At 33.9% G+C, this 21457-nt stretch overlaps 1 protein-coding gene across 4 annotated transcripts in view; it reads right to left on the bottom strand.

Moving 5' to 3' along the window:
* Window positions 1–21457, bottom strand: part of MTX2 (metaxin 2) — a 68428-nt gene that overhangs the window by 10521 nt on the left and 36450 nt on the right. For all 4 annotated transcript variants that reach the window (XM_032855966.1, XM_032855963.1, XM_032855967.1 and 1 more), the window contains 5 exons: window positions 6926–6998; window positions 3327–3403; window positions 1932–2024; window positions 1397–1435; window positions 890–1015 (listed from right to left, as the gene is read on the bottom strand). In XM_032855966.1, coding sequence (XP_032711857.1) covers window positions 890–1015; window positions 1397–1435; window positions 1932–2024; window positions 3327–3403; window positions 6926–6986 — 396 coding nt within the window. In that variant the 5' untranslated portion in view covers window positions 6987–6998. The remainder of the gene's footprint in view (window positions 1–889; window positions 1016–1396; window positions 1436–1931; window positions 2025–3326; window positions 3404–6925; window positions 6999–21457) is intronic.

The raw sequence follows: 21457 nt of genomic DNA, 5'->3' as shown, positions 1-21457 counted from the left end.
GATTTTATTTACTCGATCCCTATTCATTTCCCCAATCCCCAGTGTGGTCAATGGCACACAGCAGTAAACTGGCTGGCTAAGACTCCAAGTAGCCTTGGAAAAGAAACATTATTAATGATTGAATTAGTTCAATCTCATGACCTTGAAAAGCTATATAATTTTCTAATTTTGCTATTTCAATAAATTTAAAACAAACAAAAAGATATATTAAGAGCTGTATATAACAGGGTTTTTTAAAGCCCTGATGCTGCAGATCTATATTTATTGACATAGATGCCCACAGTATATTGGTGAATAGAAAAAAATTAGATTACAGAGTGGCAGGTATAAGATCCCATTTAAGGAAAACGTTATTCAGAGACAGCTAGAAGAATGTTCTCCAAAAAGTTAGCAGTGGCAATTTCTAGATGATAGGATCTCAAGCAATTTCTATTTCCTTTTTGAACTTTTCTGTATTAGATAATTTGTTTTATAATAAGCATGTATGATTTTTATAAAACAAAACTCACTTCATGTCAGAAAAAAATAAGAGTAAATGTTTTCCTAATTTTTTTATTGTGCTGAGATTTTTAAAGATGAAATATAACATGAATTTAATAGAAATATAATATAAATTATAACTATATATAAAATTATATATAAAATATATAATTTTATATAATATATTTTATATTATATTATATAACCAGTTACATCAAACAATGACATATAGCTTCCCTAAAATGTATGTGCAATATAAAATATATATTATATATAAAATATAATTATACATAAAATTATTTTTTTAATTATATATAAAAATATATAAATTATAAATATAAAACATGAATTTCTTAATGCATTAAAGTTGAGGCAACCCCCTACTTCAATCTGAACTATCTGGATTCACCTGGTCCAGAGTCTTGTTACCCCATCCAATAGCTTTCATCTTACGTTTGACTTCCCACTGTTTCTGATAAGCCAAAATATGATTCAGAGGCCAAGGGTAAGGAGAGCCGTATCTGGCATGAGTAATCTAGAGCAAAAAGATTTTGTGACAAACATGATTCTAAAAACAAAGCCTGTTTTTACAAACAGAATTCTTAGGAAAATATATGTTCAGAACACAAATACAGCAATCTGAAAAAAATACATAGCTTGCAATCTAAAAAATTAAAATTTCAAACCATTCCCTTTAAAAATATATAAACTTTTATGTACTTTGCAACCAGTTACATCAAACAATGACACATAGCTTCCCTAAAATGTATGTGCAAGCAAAATTAAAGTAAGTGAAAAACTATATCACTAATGGTATAAACCACAATGTTTCATTTATGAGCAGGGACTTACGATTCTGAGCAAAAGTGTTTTCTCATTAAATTTTAATTAAGATAAATGCTACAGAACCACTCACCTCCCCTACTGTAGCTTCATCACACCACTGAAGATACAACTAGGAACAAAAGAACAGTCACTAAAACTTTAGAATACCAAAAAGAAAATGGATAAAGAAAATTATTTCTTGCCATAGTGATTTTTTATAAACCAACTTTATAAAAGTCACATATATGAGAGTTTTCCCTCCTCTGGCTAATATTGCTATACAGAATTATTAAATTTAATTAATGATAATACTTAATAAAAGCATTTCCTATTCATAAAGTAGTACATCTCTAAATACCATTAAACTATTTTAGAGATATTATTTAAGTAAACCTCCCAAGGCCAAAGTCAAATAATGAGTGGACAAGAATCACTCCTTTTTACCAACAGAAAAACTAGACCTGTAAATGTCAGACAACTTGTTCAACATAATAACCAAATAATTTCAGTAACCATCCTAGCCCTAGAATTGCTTGACTATATTCCTATTTCTCAATAACCCATAAGAAAGATGATCGTTTGTAAGAGGAAAGTTTCTTTTCAAGGCCTATTATCTTCTAGTATACCTCTGCAGTCAACAGCATATTGTTGACTAATTCCATGTAGGCTTTCATTTCTGCTTTTTGGACTTCATCCAGCCCATCACTAAGAGAATGGCCCTAAAGGGAATTTAAAAAAATTTAAAAGAGCATCATATTAAATAGACAAAAACTTTCAGTTATCTTACTACTGAGTGAATATAAATGTTTTATCTACATCAATGTTTTTACTATAAATGTCTAATAAACTTCTGAAATATCTCTAAAATTATACATGAAAAAAGTTAATAATCTATCACTATAAAATATTAATAAGCAGTATTTATATGCCACTATAAAAATGTATCTTTCAATGGACAAAATTATATTATCATTTCACAATAGAAGAAAACAGAATGGTCAGTAAATCTTATTTTTTTTAAGAGACTAACCTTATTAGTAATAAAACAAATGCCAAAAGATTGACATGTGTTGCTTATAAAGTGGTCAAAGATGGAAAGAAAATGTTAGTAAATGTATAGGGAAATAGACACTAATTTTAAAATTCTAATATACTATAATAATGAGTAGATCCATAAAATGGTATAACCCTTTAGTTCAATCCAGCCATCTGTGGTAAGATTTTTAAAAATGAGTATCTTTTAATATTTCAGCATCACTCTTAGGAATCTATCCAAAGGAGATAATCTGACAAGTGTACAAAGGTGTCTGTAGAAGAATATTTATCTTAACACATAATAAGAGCCAAACACTGACAATTTATGTGTCCACTGATAAAGGCTTAAGTAAATAAATTACAATACATCCACACAATAAAATACTATACAACAACTTAAAAGGATAATATATTTCTATAGTCATTAACATGGAAGAATTTCCAAACATATTTATGATTTTAAAAGGCAGGTTACAAAATAGCACATAATAGCATGATCTACATTTTTCTGTATATGCAAAGAGAAAAGTCTGGAAGGATGTTCCCCAAAATGTTAATGGGGGTTGTCCTTTATACTGAACTCAAATGTATATATTAATATGTTCAACTTCTAAATATATTCTGTATCTCTCTCTCAAAGGTTAACCTGACATTTTATAACAACCTAAATTTTCATTTATGACCAAAACTCTCATTAATTGCAAGTTAGAAAATTATCTACCATTTTGTAAAGACCAAATTACATCTTTTGCCATTGATTTACATTATGGAGGAAAAAACTTATACTTTAGAAATATTTCTCTACTAGTTTATATTGGCATTTTTTAAAAACTAGGTTAAAATCAATACAAATATTAAGACACATTAAAGAATGATGAATGACTTATTTAAGACTGTGATCTAAAAATTAAATAAACAAATAAATAAATAAAATTTTTAAAAAAAGACTAACTGTGATCAAATATATTTAATATCTTTTTTATTACCTTGGCTTTAACGAATTGGACTATTGGACCAAGTTCTGATACTACTTGATTTCCTACATGAATAAAAGGTACTTTACCTGTTGAGGAGGAAAAAAATATATGAAGACACTTCCAGTAAATTAATACAAAAACAGGTTGTGTTTTATTAATATACTGATTTTGTAACCCTATAACTTTTGAAAATTATAATTAAATGTGTACATTAAATTCTATAAACTTTTAAATGATTACTAATTTTAAAAGAAAAAGGAGATTCATTTCTAGAGTTCTCATTTGTATATAAGAACTGATCACAATATTAGCTTTTCAGAACTAACACTAACAAACTGCTATATGATATAGCAGTAAATACTAATTATGGAAATTAGATGAACCAAGGCAGAACACTGGTTCACGACCATTGACAGATTTGAAAGAAATGTAATTGGACTTTCTCTTCAGAGTACAATGAATCAATCTATATTTTAAACTACATTTAAGAAGATGACTTCTTTTTACATCCACTTTTAAATCTCAGATACCACTAAGTTCAATATTTTAAGCACACAATGGTACAATAATAAATGTCTTTGACTCAAAAAAAATTAGGAATTTAAAAGAATTAGCAATCTTTGAAGATATGCTAGTTTATGAATTATAACACAAAGTATGTTCCCAGACACATTTGGGGGGAAAAAATAAGAAGCATGCTTATAAAAACTGGCTTCTCTAAATAAATACCACATTAAAAAAGTGGGATTTCATTTTTAGAAATACCAATAGTTGATGAAATTATCAGAGATGATAACAAAATAAGTCTCCAAATAGCAATAAAGTTCACCCCAAAAGCTAGAGGATGAAGCTTGCTATCAGACCTAGGTCAAATACAGTTCACACTAACAGTAGGCTGATTCGTAGTCCTTTTCAACAGATTCACTCCTCTCTGCCCCACTCAGACCAAGGGTAATGGATGAGGCCTAGAGTACCAACAAGGCTTCATCTAAATCCCTAGGATAACACGCATTATCAAAGGCAAGCAGGCCTTCAGGGAAACAACAACTCAACAATACATTTAGAAGACATTTCCATGTTACCAATATAAAAACACTGAATTCCACATTCCTTGCTTCTACTGCTTTATAAATCTTGCAAAAAAGAAAAGAATTTATCTGGGTATTAGGCCATAATGTTTTTTAACTTGAGATAAAATCTTTGTAAGTACTCTAATGCTAGAAATAGTACAGGTCCTCTGAGATAAAATGATCTGAGAATGAAAACTATGCGTGGATAAATGCCTAGACTGAAGGCTATTTTTAGGTCATATACAATATTTTGAAAGGAAAATGTATTTCTCATTTTTAATATCCAGTCTGGCATTCTTGGAAGAAGGAGTTTGTATTTTCTCTTTTTAAAAATACTTTCAGTACTGTAGATTCTGAAGCAGGAAAGCAGTGTGGGTAGTCAAATGAGTACTCATGTATCCCTAAATATAAAGAAATATATACATCAAGGCAATAAATTACATCCTTGATATATACATCATTACATGCCTTGATATATACATCAAGGCAACAAATACATGAGTACTCATGTATCCCTAAATATAAAGAAATATATACATCAAGGCAACAAATTAGAAGTGAATAACGTTTTTGTCACTCGCCTGACTTAAAGTGGAGCCAATGTTATATCCTTATTATTGCAGGTATCAAGAAAAGCACTGTGAGATATTTATTCTCTGGCACCAATTGAAGATAATTTAAAAAAACAAACAGAGGACACTATTTCATATTTTAGGCAGAATAATCATTTTTTAGGACTTAAACAAAGGAAGCAAGAAGAAAGCAAGGAAGTCTGTGATTCACAAAATATTGAAATAAAAAGAGCCCAAATACCATCTAATCCAACCACCACATATTACAGATGAAGTCACTGAAGCTCAAAAAAGAAAAGTGAAATTTCCCAAGGAAACTGTCAATATGTGACAAGGTCACAAAAGGATTAGAGTAAAAATTTCCTAACTCTTAGCTAAGAGTGACTTGATTTCTAATTATTCCACAATGTTCTCTGCTTTAAAAATCTACTACAATAAGATCAAGCAAACAAATAAAACATTCCCCTGATCCCCCCAATCATATGATGAAAGAGAATAATACTAGAGTTATGATGAAATTTAAATAAATTCCTTAACAGAAAGTGCCACTTTCATCTACCTACAGGAGACTCCTATGAATGTATGTCTGCATGTGTGTGTTTATGTTCTGTAGCTTCTATAATAGTTATTTGTCTTTCATAGAGTCTATAAAAAGATATCTACCTGTGTGGTACTTAGTACAGTCCTTTTGGGAAACAGGTGGATGAACTCTAGGGCTTCTCCTCATTTGCCAAAGATATCAACTTTAGTATTAGATTATCAACTTTTTTACATGTAGCTACACTCTTTTTGTATAACTACATAAAGGATAAAGATAGAGAGAACACAATATGATTCATCTCACCAGAATTCAAAAAGTTTATAAAACCTACACTCAAAATTAACAGAAAATGAGTCAATTAATGGCCTGCAACAATCTAAAATATGTCTATGTTTACAAGTCCAGAAATTTTTTTATGGAGATGTTTTAGAAAGTATATTCATAAATCTGTAAGTGTAGATGTATGAATGTAGACTTTCCAGTGTGTATGGAGGCTGTTCTCACAGCTTTTGACAATTATTACCACCTTTAAGAAACTAAGATGAAAAGAAAAAAAATGTTTTATACAAATCATTTCTAAGTTATTTTCAGAGTGAGGAGATAAATGTCTCCCTAAAAAGCAATGTAACAATATTTATCCCAATCATTTATACTCAATGGATTTACCCATAAAGGTGTGATTCTACGTTATTATTGGATCAGCAGAACCATAATTATAATCCTTACCAATTCTAGTTAACATTTATTTATCAGCTTTGTGGCACTATATTTTGATGTTAAAAATTATCTGAACCATATTTATTTAAAACTTTACCCTAATCTACAATATGACACACAGAAAAGGCAATACTGATTATAAAAAATAGGAAAAAGGCTAAAAGCTTAATAGATATCTTAAAACCTGTTGAAATAAAATTAAACAAAAAGAAGTCATTACAAACCAAAAGCACTCAGAGATGAACTTAAGATCTTTGACAAGTAAATTTAATTATTCCATAATCTCTCTTCTTCCCTCTATATAATAGAACATAGTTTAGAGAAGTGTGGATAATAATGAATGAATGGATAATAATAATAATAATAATAATAATGAATGGATACATTATTATCAAAATTGGTTTTCTGACGTGGAAACGGTCCTATGTAAATAAGACTGGGTATATCTGAGATTATGTATTTTCTTACTATTTACTACTTAAAACAATTTCTGTAACTTTCCAGTAACTGACTAACACCACAGAGTTGAAACGAATAGCCATGTCCACCTAAAGACTATCAAGTTTACAACTGTTACTTTACAAAACCATGGGAAAATTATTCCAAGGGTAAACAACAAAAATGGGACTTCTAAAATAGTAGGTACAAACTGGACCAGCACTACAATTTTATCAATGCAGAATATTAACAGAATTTTTAAAAACTTACCCGACGGAGACATATATTCTGCATTTGCCCTACAAACCACTTTGATAGGCAGATTACACATTTGCAAAAAGGCCTGCAAATCAAGAGAAGTATAGTTAGCCTAGTGAAAGTATATATAAAATGAACACAACTTTTTATTTATTTAGTTCCTAAATTTAAATAAAAGCTCATATAGTAACACTTTATTAGAAAAGAAACAATTTAAAGCGAAAGATCTGTATTCCAAACAAAATAAAACGTCATTTCAGTACTAAAAAAAAAAAAAATCAATATAATTTAGACACCAGTAAATGCTTGACACTTAAAGCATTTATACACTCTTAAGAAAAAAAAATGTAAATTATCTACACTTATTTTACCACATTAGTTTGTGTAAGCCAGCAATACTAAATATTGATTTAATTTTCTTTAAGGATGACTAACATCCAAATTTTACAAAGTATTCCTTTCCACTATTCTTTACGGGATCTTTACTTTCTTGACTTAGAGAAAAACTCTCAAAATGTTATTTCTGCTACTTCCAAGTTCTCTCCTATAATACTCAGTATTCTAACATGTAGTTTTTATGCCCACTGATTCATTTTTTTAAGACATTAAGTTGTTGATTTGTACTATGTTACAGTAAAAAAATCTCACAAGCAACTTAAATGTCTAACAATAAGGAAGTAAGTCATTTATGGTGAATCCAAATCATGGATTGTTATGCAATCCCTTTTAAAAACCATGAATTATATCTTCACACATGGCTATCTGAAATAAGCTTACAACCGGATGTGACCAATGTCTAAATTCCGGCCAAAGGGACTTAAAGTTCTGGGCCACTGCTAGAAGTTTCTTTAAAAGGAAGAGATATGGCCTCTCCTCTTTTTCCCTTCCTGCTCACCAGAATATGAAAAAGGATGACTTTAGCCACAGCAGTCAGACTGAACTATGAAATAGAAGCTGAGAGTTGAAGATGGCAGAGCAACGAAGAAGCCTAGTTCCTTGAGAATCATGGGAGTCATTGAACCCGATTACCTGTGCGTATAAGAAGAAATAAACTTCCACCTTTTTAAGTCTCTGGTATTTTGGGTTTTCTAGAACTCATAGCCAAACCAAATTCTAACTAATTCACCAAAAACTACTGCTTCTAGCTTTAAACACCATCTCAACCAAGAGTTGATTCTTCTCTGTGTAAGTGTACGCTGTCTTCTAAATACTATAACCTGTGCTCCCAAATTATAACAATGACAGTGAACTACTTGACTGATCCACAAGTATAGACTAGGATCAAAATCATGTGGAAGGCTTATGAAAATACAGATTGCTAGGAATGGAAGAATTAGAGACAAGAAGTATCAGCAGCTCTTTCAAAAAAAGGAAGAAGGGATTAGAAGGGTCTTGCTTCTACGATGTATATATCTGTACCCGATGATGAAGAAAGGCTGAACTTGTTAAAAGATAAATAGAAAAGAAAAAAACACACCAGAAACACTGAAATGACAAAAAAGAGGGAGGGTAACAGGCATACAAGATCCATGAGAAGGTAAAAAGGGATTTTAAGAGCACAGTTATAGGTATCTGGTCTTTTATCAGGAAACAGGACACCTTTCCCACTCTAATGCAAGGGTTGGTTGGATCAGTAATGACTGCAAGTTGATAAGCAAGAAGGACAAGAAAATGAGAGAATATTCACATTCTATGAAATCGGAGAAGAAATCACCTTCTGAGAATGAAGGAATAAAAGTGAACTGAGGCCTTCAGAGAAGAACAAAAAGAATCTGAAAGAACTACTTAATATTATCTTCTAAGTGTCTGAATAATATTCCCTTGTTAGTCAACAATTATACTACTATAAGAATAGTAAATATTGTATATTTTGCTAAACTAAATGTACAGTGGTAACTGTACTAACCACTATTCCAAAAAGCTATATTTTACTAAAAAAGATTAAGCAAAATGGTAATGTTCTGCAATCAAAGCCATGTTTCCAGTCCTGTGAATTTTTCACTTTAATACAATACAATTGATTGCATTTGACCAATTTAGCAACACTAAACTCAGCACAGACCTCAACTAATGGCATAATTCTAGTTAGCCAAAGATTAATTTTACATTTACTACAATCCCAGATTTAAAAGTAATTTATGTATTAACCTGCAGTTAGTTCACAAAGAAGTCTGATACCACAAACACAATATTTTCATTCAAACATTAAAAATGCAAAACAGAACACTACTATGACTGTCTTTGAGGATATAAAAAATATTAAATCCAAACCAGGCTTTGAGTCAAACAGTACTTCTCCTTTCTTTTGTAGGATGGAAGAAAATTCCTGAGAGGTACCAAAATAATAATTTCAACTTTCACTTTCTGTCTCTTATCAGCCCCCAAATAAAACAGCATGATACACCAACCTAAAACACATTTTATTTTCAGTTCTGAAATTGCAGTCTTCATATTTTTATTCTTATGTAAATCCAAAGAAAAAATGTAGTTCTAATTATAATAAGCAAATTTAGGATAACTCTGCTAACTCCTTTTCTTCAGCTGGATACGTTATTCCAAACTAATTCAAGTGATTAAAAATATAAAATAATTTGCACCAAAAACTTAGCACATACTATCAGAATCTAGAACTGTGCTGTCCAATATGGTAGCTACCAGTCACCTGTGGTTATTTAACTTAAATTTAAATAAATTAAAATTGAATAAAATTTTTAATTCAGTTTCCCAGTCATACTAGCCATATTTCAAGTGCTCTATAGCCACATGTGGCTAATGGCTACTCTGTTTATTGGACAAAACAAGTAACAACATTTACATCATCGCAGGAAGTTCTATTAAACAACATGGATCTACAGTCATTATAATCCGTGCATAAAAGACATCTTAGCAAGACAGGCTGACATCATCTGAAAGTGACCAGGCTAAATATTTATAAAAATAATCTGCACAATATTAGAGTGTCCACACACTCTGCAAGAGATCCATCAACTTTTGATGACAGTGACACATTAAGCACCATAATATTTTCAATTTTACAAAGAACGAATATAGAGTTTACTTGGCTGAGCAACTCCAACTGCTAAAATGGTCAGATAAACTTATTAACCTGTGAAAACTAAGAACTTAAGAATGAATAAATTAAAACTAGAGTCAATAAATACATTCATTCTTTGAAAGGTAAGGAATTTTTTAAACATAGATACACACACGTAGAACATAGTACTCAGTACCCTTAAATTTAATAAGCGTGTAAACACGAAGAACTGAAGTTACACATTTACCTCTGCAATCTTTCAAAAATTCTACTAAAATAAGGGCACCTGGGTGGCTCAGTCAGTTGAGCATCCAACTCTTAATTTCGGCCTAAGTCATGGTCTTGGGGTCATGAGATACAGCCCCACATCAGGCTCTGCACTCCTTGGGGAGTCTGTTTGAGATTCTCTCTCTCCCTCTGTCCCTTTCCCCCACCACACACACACTTCTCTCACGTGCTCCCTCTCTCTCTCAAATATACAAATAAATCTTAAAAAAAAAAAACTCTACTAAAATAATAGTGAAGAGATAGAAAACTAGTAAATCCAGAATGACACAAAGAAGGGGGAGAGGTGACCAAAGGAGACCAGAGATATCTGCCCATTTCTGTTGGATGGAAAACAGATTTAGCAGGGCAGAGGAAGCTGAACCTATGAGTATGCAGAGAAAAAAAATCAATGTGTCCACATCACAGAAACTAGGAGATTCCAAAACTGGAGGCACCAAGTACCACAGAAGGTGGAGATGAGGTAAAGGACTAAAAATAAGAGGAGTGACTGAAAGTCTGTATAAGCATCACACAACTAGCCTGCCCCCAACCTGGCAGGAGACAGAGGTTTATTTTCTGAAGAAACCGAACCAGAGAGACTCCCGACCAAGTCTCAAGCATAGCAGAGGGCACTGTGTGGGTGCGGTGGGGCTGTCACACTGAAAAGAGAAAGGTTAAGGGAGAGTGCACACATTGACTGAGGAGACCCACAGCACCCTTCTCCCCCTTAGCTCCCACACACTGGCAACCAAATTAAGTCCCTCCAAGATACAAGAAGTAACTGTGGAAAAGCCCTACAAATGCTGACAGTTTAGGTCGGGGTGGGGGAGGGTAGGGTAGGAGCCAACAAAAAGAGCAACTCACTGTGCAATCAGTCCACAGTGAAGCCTGCATGTCAAAAAGTACCCTCATCTCCCCATCAGCTTTTTAGCACCTCACTCGTAAATATAAATTGTTAGTACAGACCAAGAGATAGTTGAGGAAAGCCTCGAACATAAAACTTAGAGCCAAAATAAGGCAAAAAAAAAGGAACTGACAGGAAAGAAAAATTGCAGAGAAAAGACAACTTCAAAGAAAAATTATAATGGTTAATATTTACTGAGCACTTATGACCCTGTGCCAGGTACTTGCATAAGAGCTTTGCCCAAGAGTTAGGTACAACAGATATGCCTATTTTAATACGGGAACACATTAATATACAAAGAGTTTAAGGAATCTGATCACGGCATATAGGAAGGCAGAAATGAAAGGAGGGAGAAAAGAAGGGAGAGAAAGGAAAGAAACAGGAAAAAGAAAAATAAAAAGTGAAGCATACACAGGACTGAGCAAATACATGACATTCATGTCTCAAAAGCAACTCTGAAAGCTCAATGGTAATATAAGGCCTTCAAAATGCTAAGAAAAAAATCTTGCCAACCTAAAATTCTACATGAGGCCAAGGTTATTAATCAAATATGAAGAAAGAATAAAAACAGTATCATATAAGCAAGGTCTTTAAATTTTTATTTCCCATGTACCCTTTCTCAGAAAGCTAATGAAGAACGTGCTGCACAAAATAAAAATAACAAACCAAGGGAGGGAAGGGGGTGGGAAAGAATAGGGATCCAGAGAATAAGGGATCCAACGTAAAAAAAAAAAGCAAAAAGAATTCCCTGGATGATGGTGAATAGCAGTCGTAAGAAAACAGCTCTGAAGCCAGCAGAGAAAGGAACTGCTCCAATTAGAGTAGAAGGAACAGAAGTTTCAAAGGTAGTATTTCTGAGAAAAAAGAAAAAAAAGTATCTGATGCATTTGACCATTGTGAGGGAGAGCATCATAGTTCAATCAAAGTTTATGAAAGAAACTACCCAAATGAATTAAATAAAACAATTACTAACCTGAGGGGAGAAAAGCACACAGAAAGATTATGTGCATAGTACACTGAGCTACTCAACTGAGATCAATATTTACATTCTAATGGAAATATATTTACATTTACATTCTAATGGAAATACTAAGTATTAGTATTAATCTGACCAAAAAAAGTGAGAACACAATTGGGAAGATGGGGAAGGAGAGAAAGGTGAGTTGTAAGAGGAGAATTTCATAGTGGAATTCAATAGATACTTTAAAATTTTTAAAAGTAATAGTAACACAAGCATCTTAAAAATACAGAGGTAAATACCCGGAAAAATAATACAGCTAAAAGAATTAAAAATTGGTTGTCTCTGGGTATCCAGATTTGGGAATGGGGTAAGGGTGGGTCAGTAGACGTGTGTGTGTGTGTGTATATATATGACGAGCCTCTCATACATTACAGGTGGGAGTATAAATTAATCCAACCATCTTGACACTGTTTAGTAATTACTACTAAGCATATGCCCACCCTATCAGCCAACAATTCCATGCCCAGAACTATACCCCCCAAAAAGGCATATAGTCATTAATATGCATGTACAACAATGCTCATAGAGTTTGATCCATAATAATTAAATACTGGGAACAACTCAAACGTCTATTAATAAGGTAGCAAATTTGATTCTAAAATTCCTAACCCCAAGCTAAAAAGGATATATAGGGGCACCCGGGTGGCTCAGTGGGTTAAAACCTCTGCCTTCAGCTCAGGTCACGATCCTGGGGTCCTGGGACTGAGTCGCACATTGGGCTCTCTCCTCAGCGAGGAGCCTGCTTCCCTCTCTCTCTGCCTGCCTCTCTGCCTACTTGTGATCTCTGTCTGTCAAATAAATAAATAAAATCTTTTAAAAAAATAAAATAAAAATAAAAAATAAAAAGAATATATAATGTAACCAACTGTTATTACGAGAAAGGAAAAAAGTAACTACAAAAGGATTATAAATTTTTCTTGACTCTGAATGCTTTAGAAAGAGCATTCACTGAGAACTTTTAAATCAGAGAAATTCTAGAAATAATCCCAGAAGATGACACCTATGATACTCCATGAAGATTCTAAATTCTATTTGTTCAGTAATTACTTCTGAATCATATCTTCTGGGAACCATGGCTCAGAATTTTTTTGTAAAAAATGATTTTGAAAAATAAAATATATTTTATTTGTACATAAGTAAAACCAAAAGTATAAAGAACAAGAACGATCTGTTACCAGTCTATTCAACCCTTACAAATACCTTAAATCCTAGATTCAAAAGTTGTTATTGTAAATAATGCCACTACTTTGATTAGATTATAAAACTAGCAGTTTAAATGTTGGGAAAACCCTTTCAAATGTTGTAGTTAATAGAATATAGGGAATACAGACAGGGATCCTATTATAACAATCTTTCAGTAACATGGTGGCAAGCTTCTGATGCTTCTTGCTTCTCCTTCCAGATACCTCTGTCTTCTAGAACTAGCATTTACTATTTTAATACACAGTTTTGTGCCAGATAATGATGATCAGCTCGATAAATGAATGAACAAACATGAAAATCTGAAAATATATCAAATCACAAAATGAAGACTAAAGATGTCTAAAACTCAATAAATTTTCTAGTTCTAATCCTATGTGAATTTTCTTAATGAAGCAACAAAACTTCTGATAATAAAAACATTTTTTTAAAAACTGCTTAGTCAAATTTCAAAACACAAAACTGATACTCAACCAGTGCTTGCAGTACAAATCAATGCAGTCTAACCCAATGTTAGTTTGGCAGCAGCTACAAAAACCCTAAATGTACATATCCTTTGACCCTACAATTGTGCTGCTAGAAACAGATGAACATCTTTGGTTAATATTTTATAAGATATATGTAACAATATTCATGCCTACGCCCTATTATAGTTATAATATTTATACTTCTAATAATAACAGTAGCCTAATACCCATGAATAAGAGACTGTATAAACTGCGGTGACTCCATCAACAGAATATTTGTAGTCTTCAAAAAAGAACGGGGTCGCTCCTCAACTGAACTTCTCATACTAACTCCAAAAGACATTTCTCATCTGGAATCTTCTGTAAGGGCTACTGAATGACATGAGACAACATAGGCCAAATGCAGAACTGCTTTTTGTATTATTTTTCCTCCAAAGCCCTGGAGCAAAACATTAAAACAAACTCAGTAAGTCCTGCAAGAGGCTAATTTATTTGGCCCAATGCATAGCTTCTTGTGAACTAACTGGACAGGAAGACACAATTCTGATTGTGTAGAAGAATGGATGGAAAGCATTTATGCATTCATTCGCATACTTGATAGAGTAAGCAGCTACTATGTATCACAACTGTTCTAGGCATTGAGAACAGAGCAGTGAACATAAAGTCTAGGCCTTCATGGATTTTACATTCCAATGGAGAAAGAAGACAAGCAAATAAACTAGAAAATATGTATAGTGATACCTGCTACGATCCCTTCGTACAAAGCCGTAGGAAGGTCTTGCTGTTATATGCAGAGTGGTCAGATAAGGGCTCACCAGTAAGGAAACATTTGAGCATAAACCTGAAGAAAGTTAGGGAGCAAGCCACGTATCTTATCTAAGAGCAGTCCAAGTTCAACAGAGCTGATGCAGTCTTATGCGTCAACTGGTGTGTCTGAGGAACAAGACCAGTCTGACAATAGAGATTAAGGAAGTGAGTGGTTAAGTGACGACATCAAAGATAACCAGGAGATCATGTAGGACTTACAGATAATTTTAAGGATTCCAACCTTTACTTTGAGTGAGACGAACAATCTTAGGAAGGTGCTGAGCTGAAGACTGCAAGAATCTGACTAACACTTTAAAGGATTACAAGCAGCTATACAGAAATTAGACTGTAGAGAGTAGAAGAATAGAAGCAGGAGCACTAGTTAGAAGGATTCTACAACAATCCAGGCAAGAAATGATGGTGGCCTGGATCAAGACAAGAGTGCTAAAGGGAATAAGAAGTCAGATTCTGGCTGTATTTTTAAGCTAGGGCCAAAAGGTTTTGCTGACAACTGGATGTGAATACAGGAAAAAGAGAGGACTCCAAAGATGGCTCAAAGTTTCTGACATAAACAACTAGAACGATGGAACTGCCATTTACCAAAATAGGAAAAACTGTGGGATGAGCAGGTTTTGGTGGTCTCTTCCCAAAAGACTTGGGAGTCTTTAATAGGGACTTCTCTAATATCACTTAGCAGACAACTCTGCTCTCTTTTCGAAGACCTGGTCACTAAGGCACCGTTGTATGTTTTGAAACCATATAAGCAACTCTACTCAAATGTTGAGAAGCCCAACCTTAAAGGCCATCTCCATTTCTTTTGTGGAAGAGGTGACAAAAGTACCTACAAATTAGCATAATCTTTGTCAATATTTTCCTGCAAGTATGGCAATATTGAGATGTTAAGAAAAGGAGAGAGGTAGGGGAGCCTGAGTGGCTGTCATTACACATCTGCCTTCAGCTCAGGTCATGATCCTGGAGTCCTGGGATATAGCCCTTTATCAGGCTCCCTGCTCGGTGAGGAACCTGCTTCTCCCTCTCCCACTTCCCCTGCTTGTGTTCCCAGTCTCACTGTATCTCTGTCAAATAAATAAATAAAATCTTAAAAAAAAAAGAGTAAAAGGAGAAGGGGTAGAGCTATAATTATTATGCAGAATAAAAACACAACCTAGAAGAATTGTTATCTTTGATCTCTTCTGTCCCCTCCATCTATAGCCCACCAAGTTTAAAAACTGAAAAGTCCATATCCAAAACATAAAAGAACTGACATAAGTTAACACCAAAAAAACACCCAAATAATCTGGTTAAAAAGTGAGAAGGGGAACTTGGGTGGCTCACTCAGTGAAGTGTCTGACTCAGTTTTGGCTCAGGTCATGATCTCAAGGTTGTGAGATGGAGACCCATGTTGGGCTCTGCACTCTGCAGGGAGTCTGCTTGGGATTCCCTCCATCTCCCTTTCCCTCTGCCTCTCCCCCCACTCGTGCACACACCTGCTCTCTCTAAAATAAATAAATTAATAAACCTTAAAAAAAAAGTGAGCACGAGACTTGAATAGATATTTTTCCAAAGACATCATAAAAATAGCCAACAGACACATGAAGTCATCAGGGAAATGCATATCAAAACCACAGTGAGATTTATCACCTTACACCTGTCAGAATGGCTAGGATCAAAAAGACAAGAAATTAAAAAGTGTTGGTGAGGATATGGAGAAAAGGGAACCCTCATGTACTTCTGGTAGGAATGAAAATTGGTGCAACCATTACGGACAACAGCATGGAGGTTCCTCAAAAAACTAAAAATAAAAATACCATATGATCCTGTAATTCCATTACTGGACCTTTATCTGAAGAAAACAAAAACACTGATTCAGAAAGATATCTGTATACCTATTTCACTGCTACATTATTTATAATAGCAATGATATGAAGGCAACCCAAGTATCCATCGATATATGAATGGATAAAGAAGATATAGTGTGTACATACAAAGACACATACCACGGACTATTACTCAGCCATAAAAAAGAATGAGATCACTTATATGCAGACTCTAAAAAACAAAACAAGTGAATAAACAAAAAGACCCATATATACAGAAAACAAACCGATGGTTGCCAGAGGGGAGCAGAGTGGGGGTGGGGGGGGAGTTGGGTGAAGAAAAGCAGGAGATACAGGTTTCCAGTTATGGAATGCACAAGTCACAGGGATAAAAGGTACAGCACAGGGAATATATAGTCAATGGTATTGTAATAGAGTTGTATGGTGATAAATGATACCTACACTTACGATGAGCATAACATAACGTATAGAGTTGTGGAATCACTACGTTGTATACCTGAAATTAATGTAGCATTATCTGTCAGCGATACTTCAATTAAAAACAAAAACAAGGAGGCGCCTGGGTAGCTCAGTCCATTAAACATCTGCCTTCGGCTCAGGTCATGATCCTGGAGTTCCAGGATTGAGTCCATAGGGCTCTCTGCTCAGCAGTGAGTCTGCCTCTCGCTCTGACCCTACCCCCTTCTCTCATGCTTTCTCTCTCTCCCCCTCAAATAATAATTAAACAACAACAATAAAACGGGCATCTAAGTCACTCAATCAATTAAATATCTGACTCTTGGTATCAGGTCCGGTCATGATCTTAGGGTTCTGAGATCAAGCCCCATATCAGGCTCTGCACTGGCTATGAAGCCGGCTTGAGATTCTCCCTCTCCCTTTCCCTCTGCCCCTCCTCTCTCTCTCATTTAAAAAAAAAAAAAAAATTACATTTTTTAAAATAAAAAAATAAAAAAAACTAAACTAAAATGTCAATTTAACACACAGTTAAAGAAGAAGCAATGAGAAGCTATCCAATAACAGTAGTATTATCTTCTGAAAATATACTGAGAAGTAACACAAATAGAAGCCATTGTCACCAAGAGTCCTTTAAAATCTGAGCATATGGTCCAATATTCAGGATATTTTAAATAAGCATGGAGATCTTATAATTAAGATAAGGTAAACAATAATATTAATAAGAAATCCAATAAAACAAAACATCTCAAAAATTATGCATATCTAGTTTCTTCATGTCTTTATTTCCAAAGAAATATACTAAAAATATTACAGAAAGATTCTGGAGGGGCAAACTTAATTGAAATTAATTTTTTTAAAGATTTTATTTATCTATTTTGACAGAGAGAGAGGCAACACAAGCAGAGGGAGTGGGAGAGGGAGGCTCCCTGCTGAGCAGGGAGCCCAACACAGGGTTCAAAGGCAGACACCTAGTGAATAAGCCACCCAGGTGCCCCTGAAATTAAACTTAAAGCCAAAAACTCGGGGCGCCTGGGTGGCTCATTCATTAGGCATCTGTCTTTGGCTCAGGTTGTGCTCCCAGAGTCCTGGGATGGAGTCCCACATTGGGCTTCTTGCAGCCGGGAGCCTGCTTCTCCCTCTCCCTCTGCCTGCTACTCCCCTTGCTTGCTGTGCTCTTCATGTCAAATAAATAAATAAATAAAATATTTAAAGCCAAAAATCATCAATTTCTTTTATAAAAAACAATAAATATCATGTTAACAGGAGATAGAAAATAGAATTTATAACATTAAAAACCTTGAAATATCACACATCTTGTTTGAATTGCATTATGTTAACCAAAAATGAACAAATGAAGAAGTAAATAAAAATATTCAGTTCATAAAATGATGAGAAGGGCTCAAACTTGGTTGAAGAGAAACACAGCCAGCCAACAAAAGGCCTGGCTTGGTCACTACATTTGCACAGGGAGAATGCTACACATCTCACTGAGACTCTGTCTTTACCATCATTTAGAGTAGGGCAAGTTTCTGTTGCTGACTCATAACACACCATACATTACTCTTAAGACTGGGTGACCCAGCACATTCCCACTCTTTAATTGTCACTGGTTAAGTCCCTAGCATAATCTAATAGATCCTAACAGAATACAGAGTTAAGAAACATGCTGTTGGGGCACCTGGGTGGCTTAGTGGGTTAAAGCCTCTGCCTTCGCTCAAGGCATGATCCCAGGGTCCTGGATTGAGCCCCACATCGGGCTCTCTGCTCAGCAGGGAGCCTGCTTACCGCCGCCCCCACCCCTCGCTGCCTGTCTCTCTGCCTACTTATGATCTCTGTCTGTCAGATAAATAAATAAAATCTTTAAAAAAAGAAAGAAAGAAAGAAAGAAAGAAAGAAAGAAAGAAAGAAAGAAAGAAAGAAAGATGCTGTTTAAGTAGAACACTAGAATGTCTTTTGAAAAATGGAAATCCTTGGGGGCACTTGGGTGGCTAAGCATCTGACACTTGATTTCAAATCAGGTCTTGATCTCAGGGTTGTGAGTTCAAGCCCTGTGTTGGGCTCCATGCTGGGCATGGAGCCTACTTAAAAAAAAAAAAAAAAAGAAGAAGAAGAAGACGACAAGAAGAAGAAGATGACGACAACTTCAGAGGAGGAGGAGAAGGAGAACGAAGGAGGAGAAGGAGGAGAAGAAAGAGAAGGAGGAGAAGAAGAAGGAGGAGGAGAAGGAGAAGGAGGAGGAGAAGGAGAAGGAGAAGAAGAAGAATAGAAATCCTCTTTATCAATTTTTTTTATTTTTTACAGATTTATTTGTTTGAGAGAGAGACAGAGTGAGCACATGGACGGAGAGGGAGAAGGAGAAGGAGACACCCTGCTGAGCAGTGAGCCTGATGTGGGGCTCCATCCCAGGGCCCTGGGATCAAGATCTGAGCCGAAGGCAGATGCTTAACTGACCGAGCCACCCAGGCACCCCCCTCTTTATCAATATTAAGAGTCAGAATAGAACAGTAAGACTTAAGTCTCCCAGTGAGACATCTCTGGGTAGAATCTTGTTGACTGACTGTTAGCTTGAGAAAGTTCCTTTACCTCATAAGCTTTCTCACTTCTAAAGTGAAGACAATTAATTAGGCAGATTAACTGAAGTACTAATGTGTAAAACATCTTATATACTATCTGGCACATAGTAGTTCAATAAATATATTATTAAGACTAACAGTAATAATATTAGAAACAAATACTCATCTGCAAAAGAAGAAAGACTAACCTTGGTGATTTCAAAAGAAAGCTGACTTCACTTACTACCCTTTAACACCTCCTTAAGAGAAAAAGGTAAATAATTTTCCTTTATAATCAAAACAGTACAATTGGGCACAATATTTAAAAAATCCCTAAATAGATATTAAAAGGATTAAATAAGGGAACATAACCAAAAGTACTTTTTTAAAGAATAATAAGGTAAAGAATAAATAATATGATTTCTATGATCACAGTATGTATCTTATATAAAATATTTTAAACAAGGCAAAAACAAGTGAATAAAGATGTTTTGATATTAACAAATTTTTACTTTCTGAATAATGTTTCAAAGTCACACATACTGATGAAACTGATAAATGAACTGATAAAAGGCCTCCAGACTGTAGGCTCTGTTAGCACACACTAACCACCTCCATGTTACTCACTACTTTATCCTCAGCATACTATAGGTTCTCATGTACATTTGCTCAATGACTAAGCCACAGATATTCACTATAATATGAAAACATACCTAAATTTGTAGAAAACTAGTAAGCTACAAGAAAGATTAGTATTTTGTTATTTTATAGAACCAAAGCTCACTGCATTAAAAAGTTAGATGTAATTCCTGTTAAATTCAGATTTTTAAAAATCAATAAAATGACAAATACATCAATAAGCAGATATTGTTTTAGAAAAATAGTAACAGGAATTTAACTTGAAAAATTATCAGAAACACAATTCAATGAGCATAAATAGCTTCAAACAGAGCAAATTTGGTATCAAAAACATGAAATGCTAGTAAAAGCACAAATGAGACAGATCACATCAGAGAACAGATCTCCCTTAACACAACTATCACCTGATAACTACTTTTGGAATATCTGACTCAACTTTAGATACATCAACATCTGATAGCTGTAGAAAAAAAATCAAGTTCAGAAGGAAAGCAACAAAAAAAGATAACCAGAATAGGAAAAGGTACAAGCTCTCCCTGTTAGAATTAAATGTAAATAAAAGTAAGCTGTGAGGTCGATACTAAGTATCAGGAACTATGAAATAGTCACAGAGACCAATTTATATAACCCAAGAACCTAAAGCAATACCAGTCAGATATTTGGCACTCAATAATGAACAGTTTGGGAGTAAAGAAAGGAAACTACTTTTTTTAAGCTCTTATAAATGATTGTTTCATTATTTACAGATAAATATTCCCAACTGAGAAAAATAACAACAACAACAAAAAACTCCAACAAATTTTAAATTCTTAAGATAAGCTAAATAGCAGATGGCAGGGATATAAAACATACTCATTTTGATAAACTAATAGTAACTCAATAGTGGATCATTTACCAATAAACAGCACCAACTATCTTCTTTCCTCTTCTTTATTCCAAAAACAAAATGAACATTTACTTGTCTTACAAGTTAAATACATAAGAAATCCTATGCATTTAAGCAATAAAATCAACATTGCTTGCCAATGAAAATATAAAAATACTATAAAATTTTAAAGAATTGTTCTTGAATGTTTAAAAGGTTAAGTGCCTCACATGGAGTAATACTATGGAATTTAAGGGATTATAAGCATAGCTTCTAAAGTATGTAGATCCCATTAACAAAGTTATCCAAATTCTAACAGGGAACAAGCAATTTTCAGCCTAACCATGTAAAGCTATCCTTAGACAGCAGACCTTGGGTTTTCTTCTTTAGAACAAAGCTTCTATTCATCTCATAATTAAATTTGAAATATTTCACATAAGAATTCACTAAGGACTATTCTAAAGCATGCAATACCATTTTCAGGGCACAGAATA

This window comes from Lontra canadensis, unplaced genomic scaffold (genome assembly GCF_010015895.1).
Source record: "Lontra canadensis isolate GAN:19392208 unplaced genomic scaffold, GSC_riverotter_1.0 scaffold11, whole genome shotgun sequence".
NCBI classification, from domain to species: domain Eukaryota; kingdom Metazoa; phylum Chordata; class Mammalia; order Carnivora; family Mustelidae; genus Lontra; species Lontra canadensis.
Note: the sequence above shows the minus strand (reverse complement) of the source record. Positions and strands in the feature narration are given on the sequence as shown.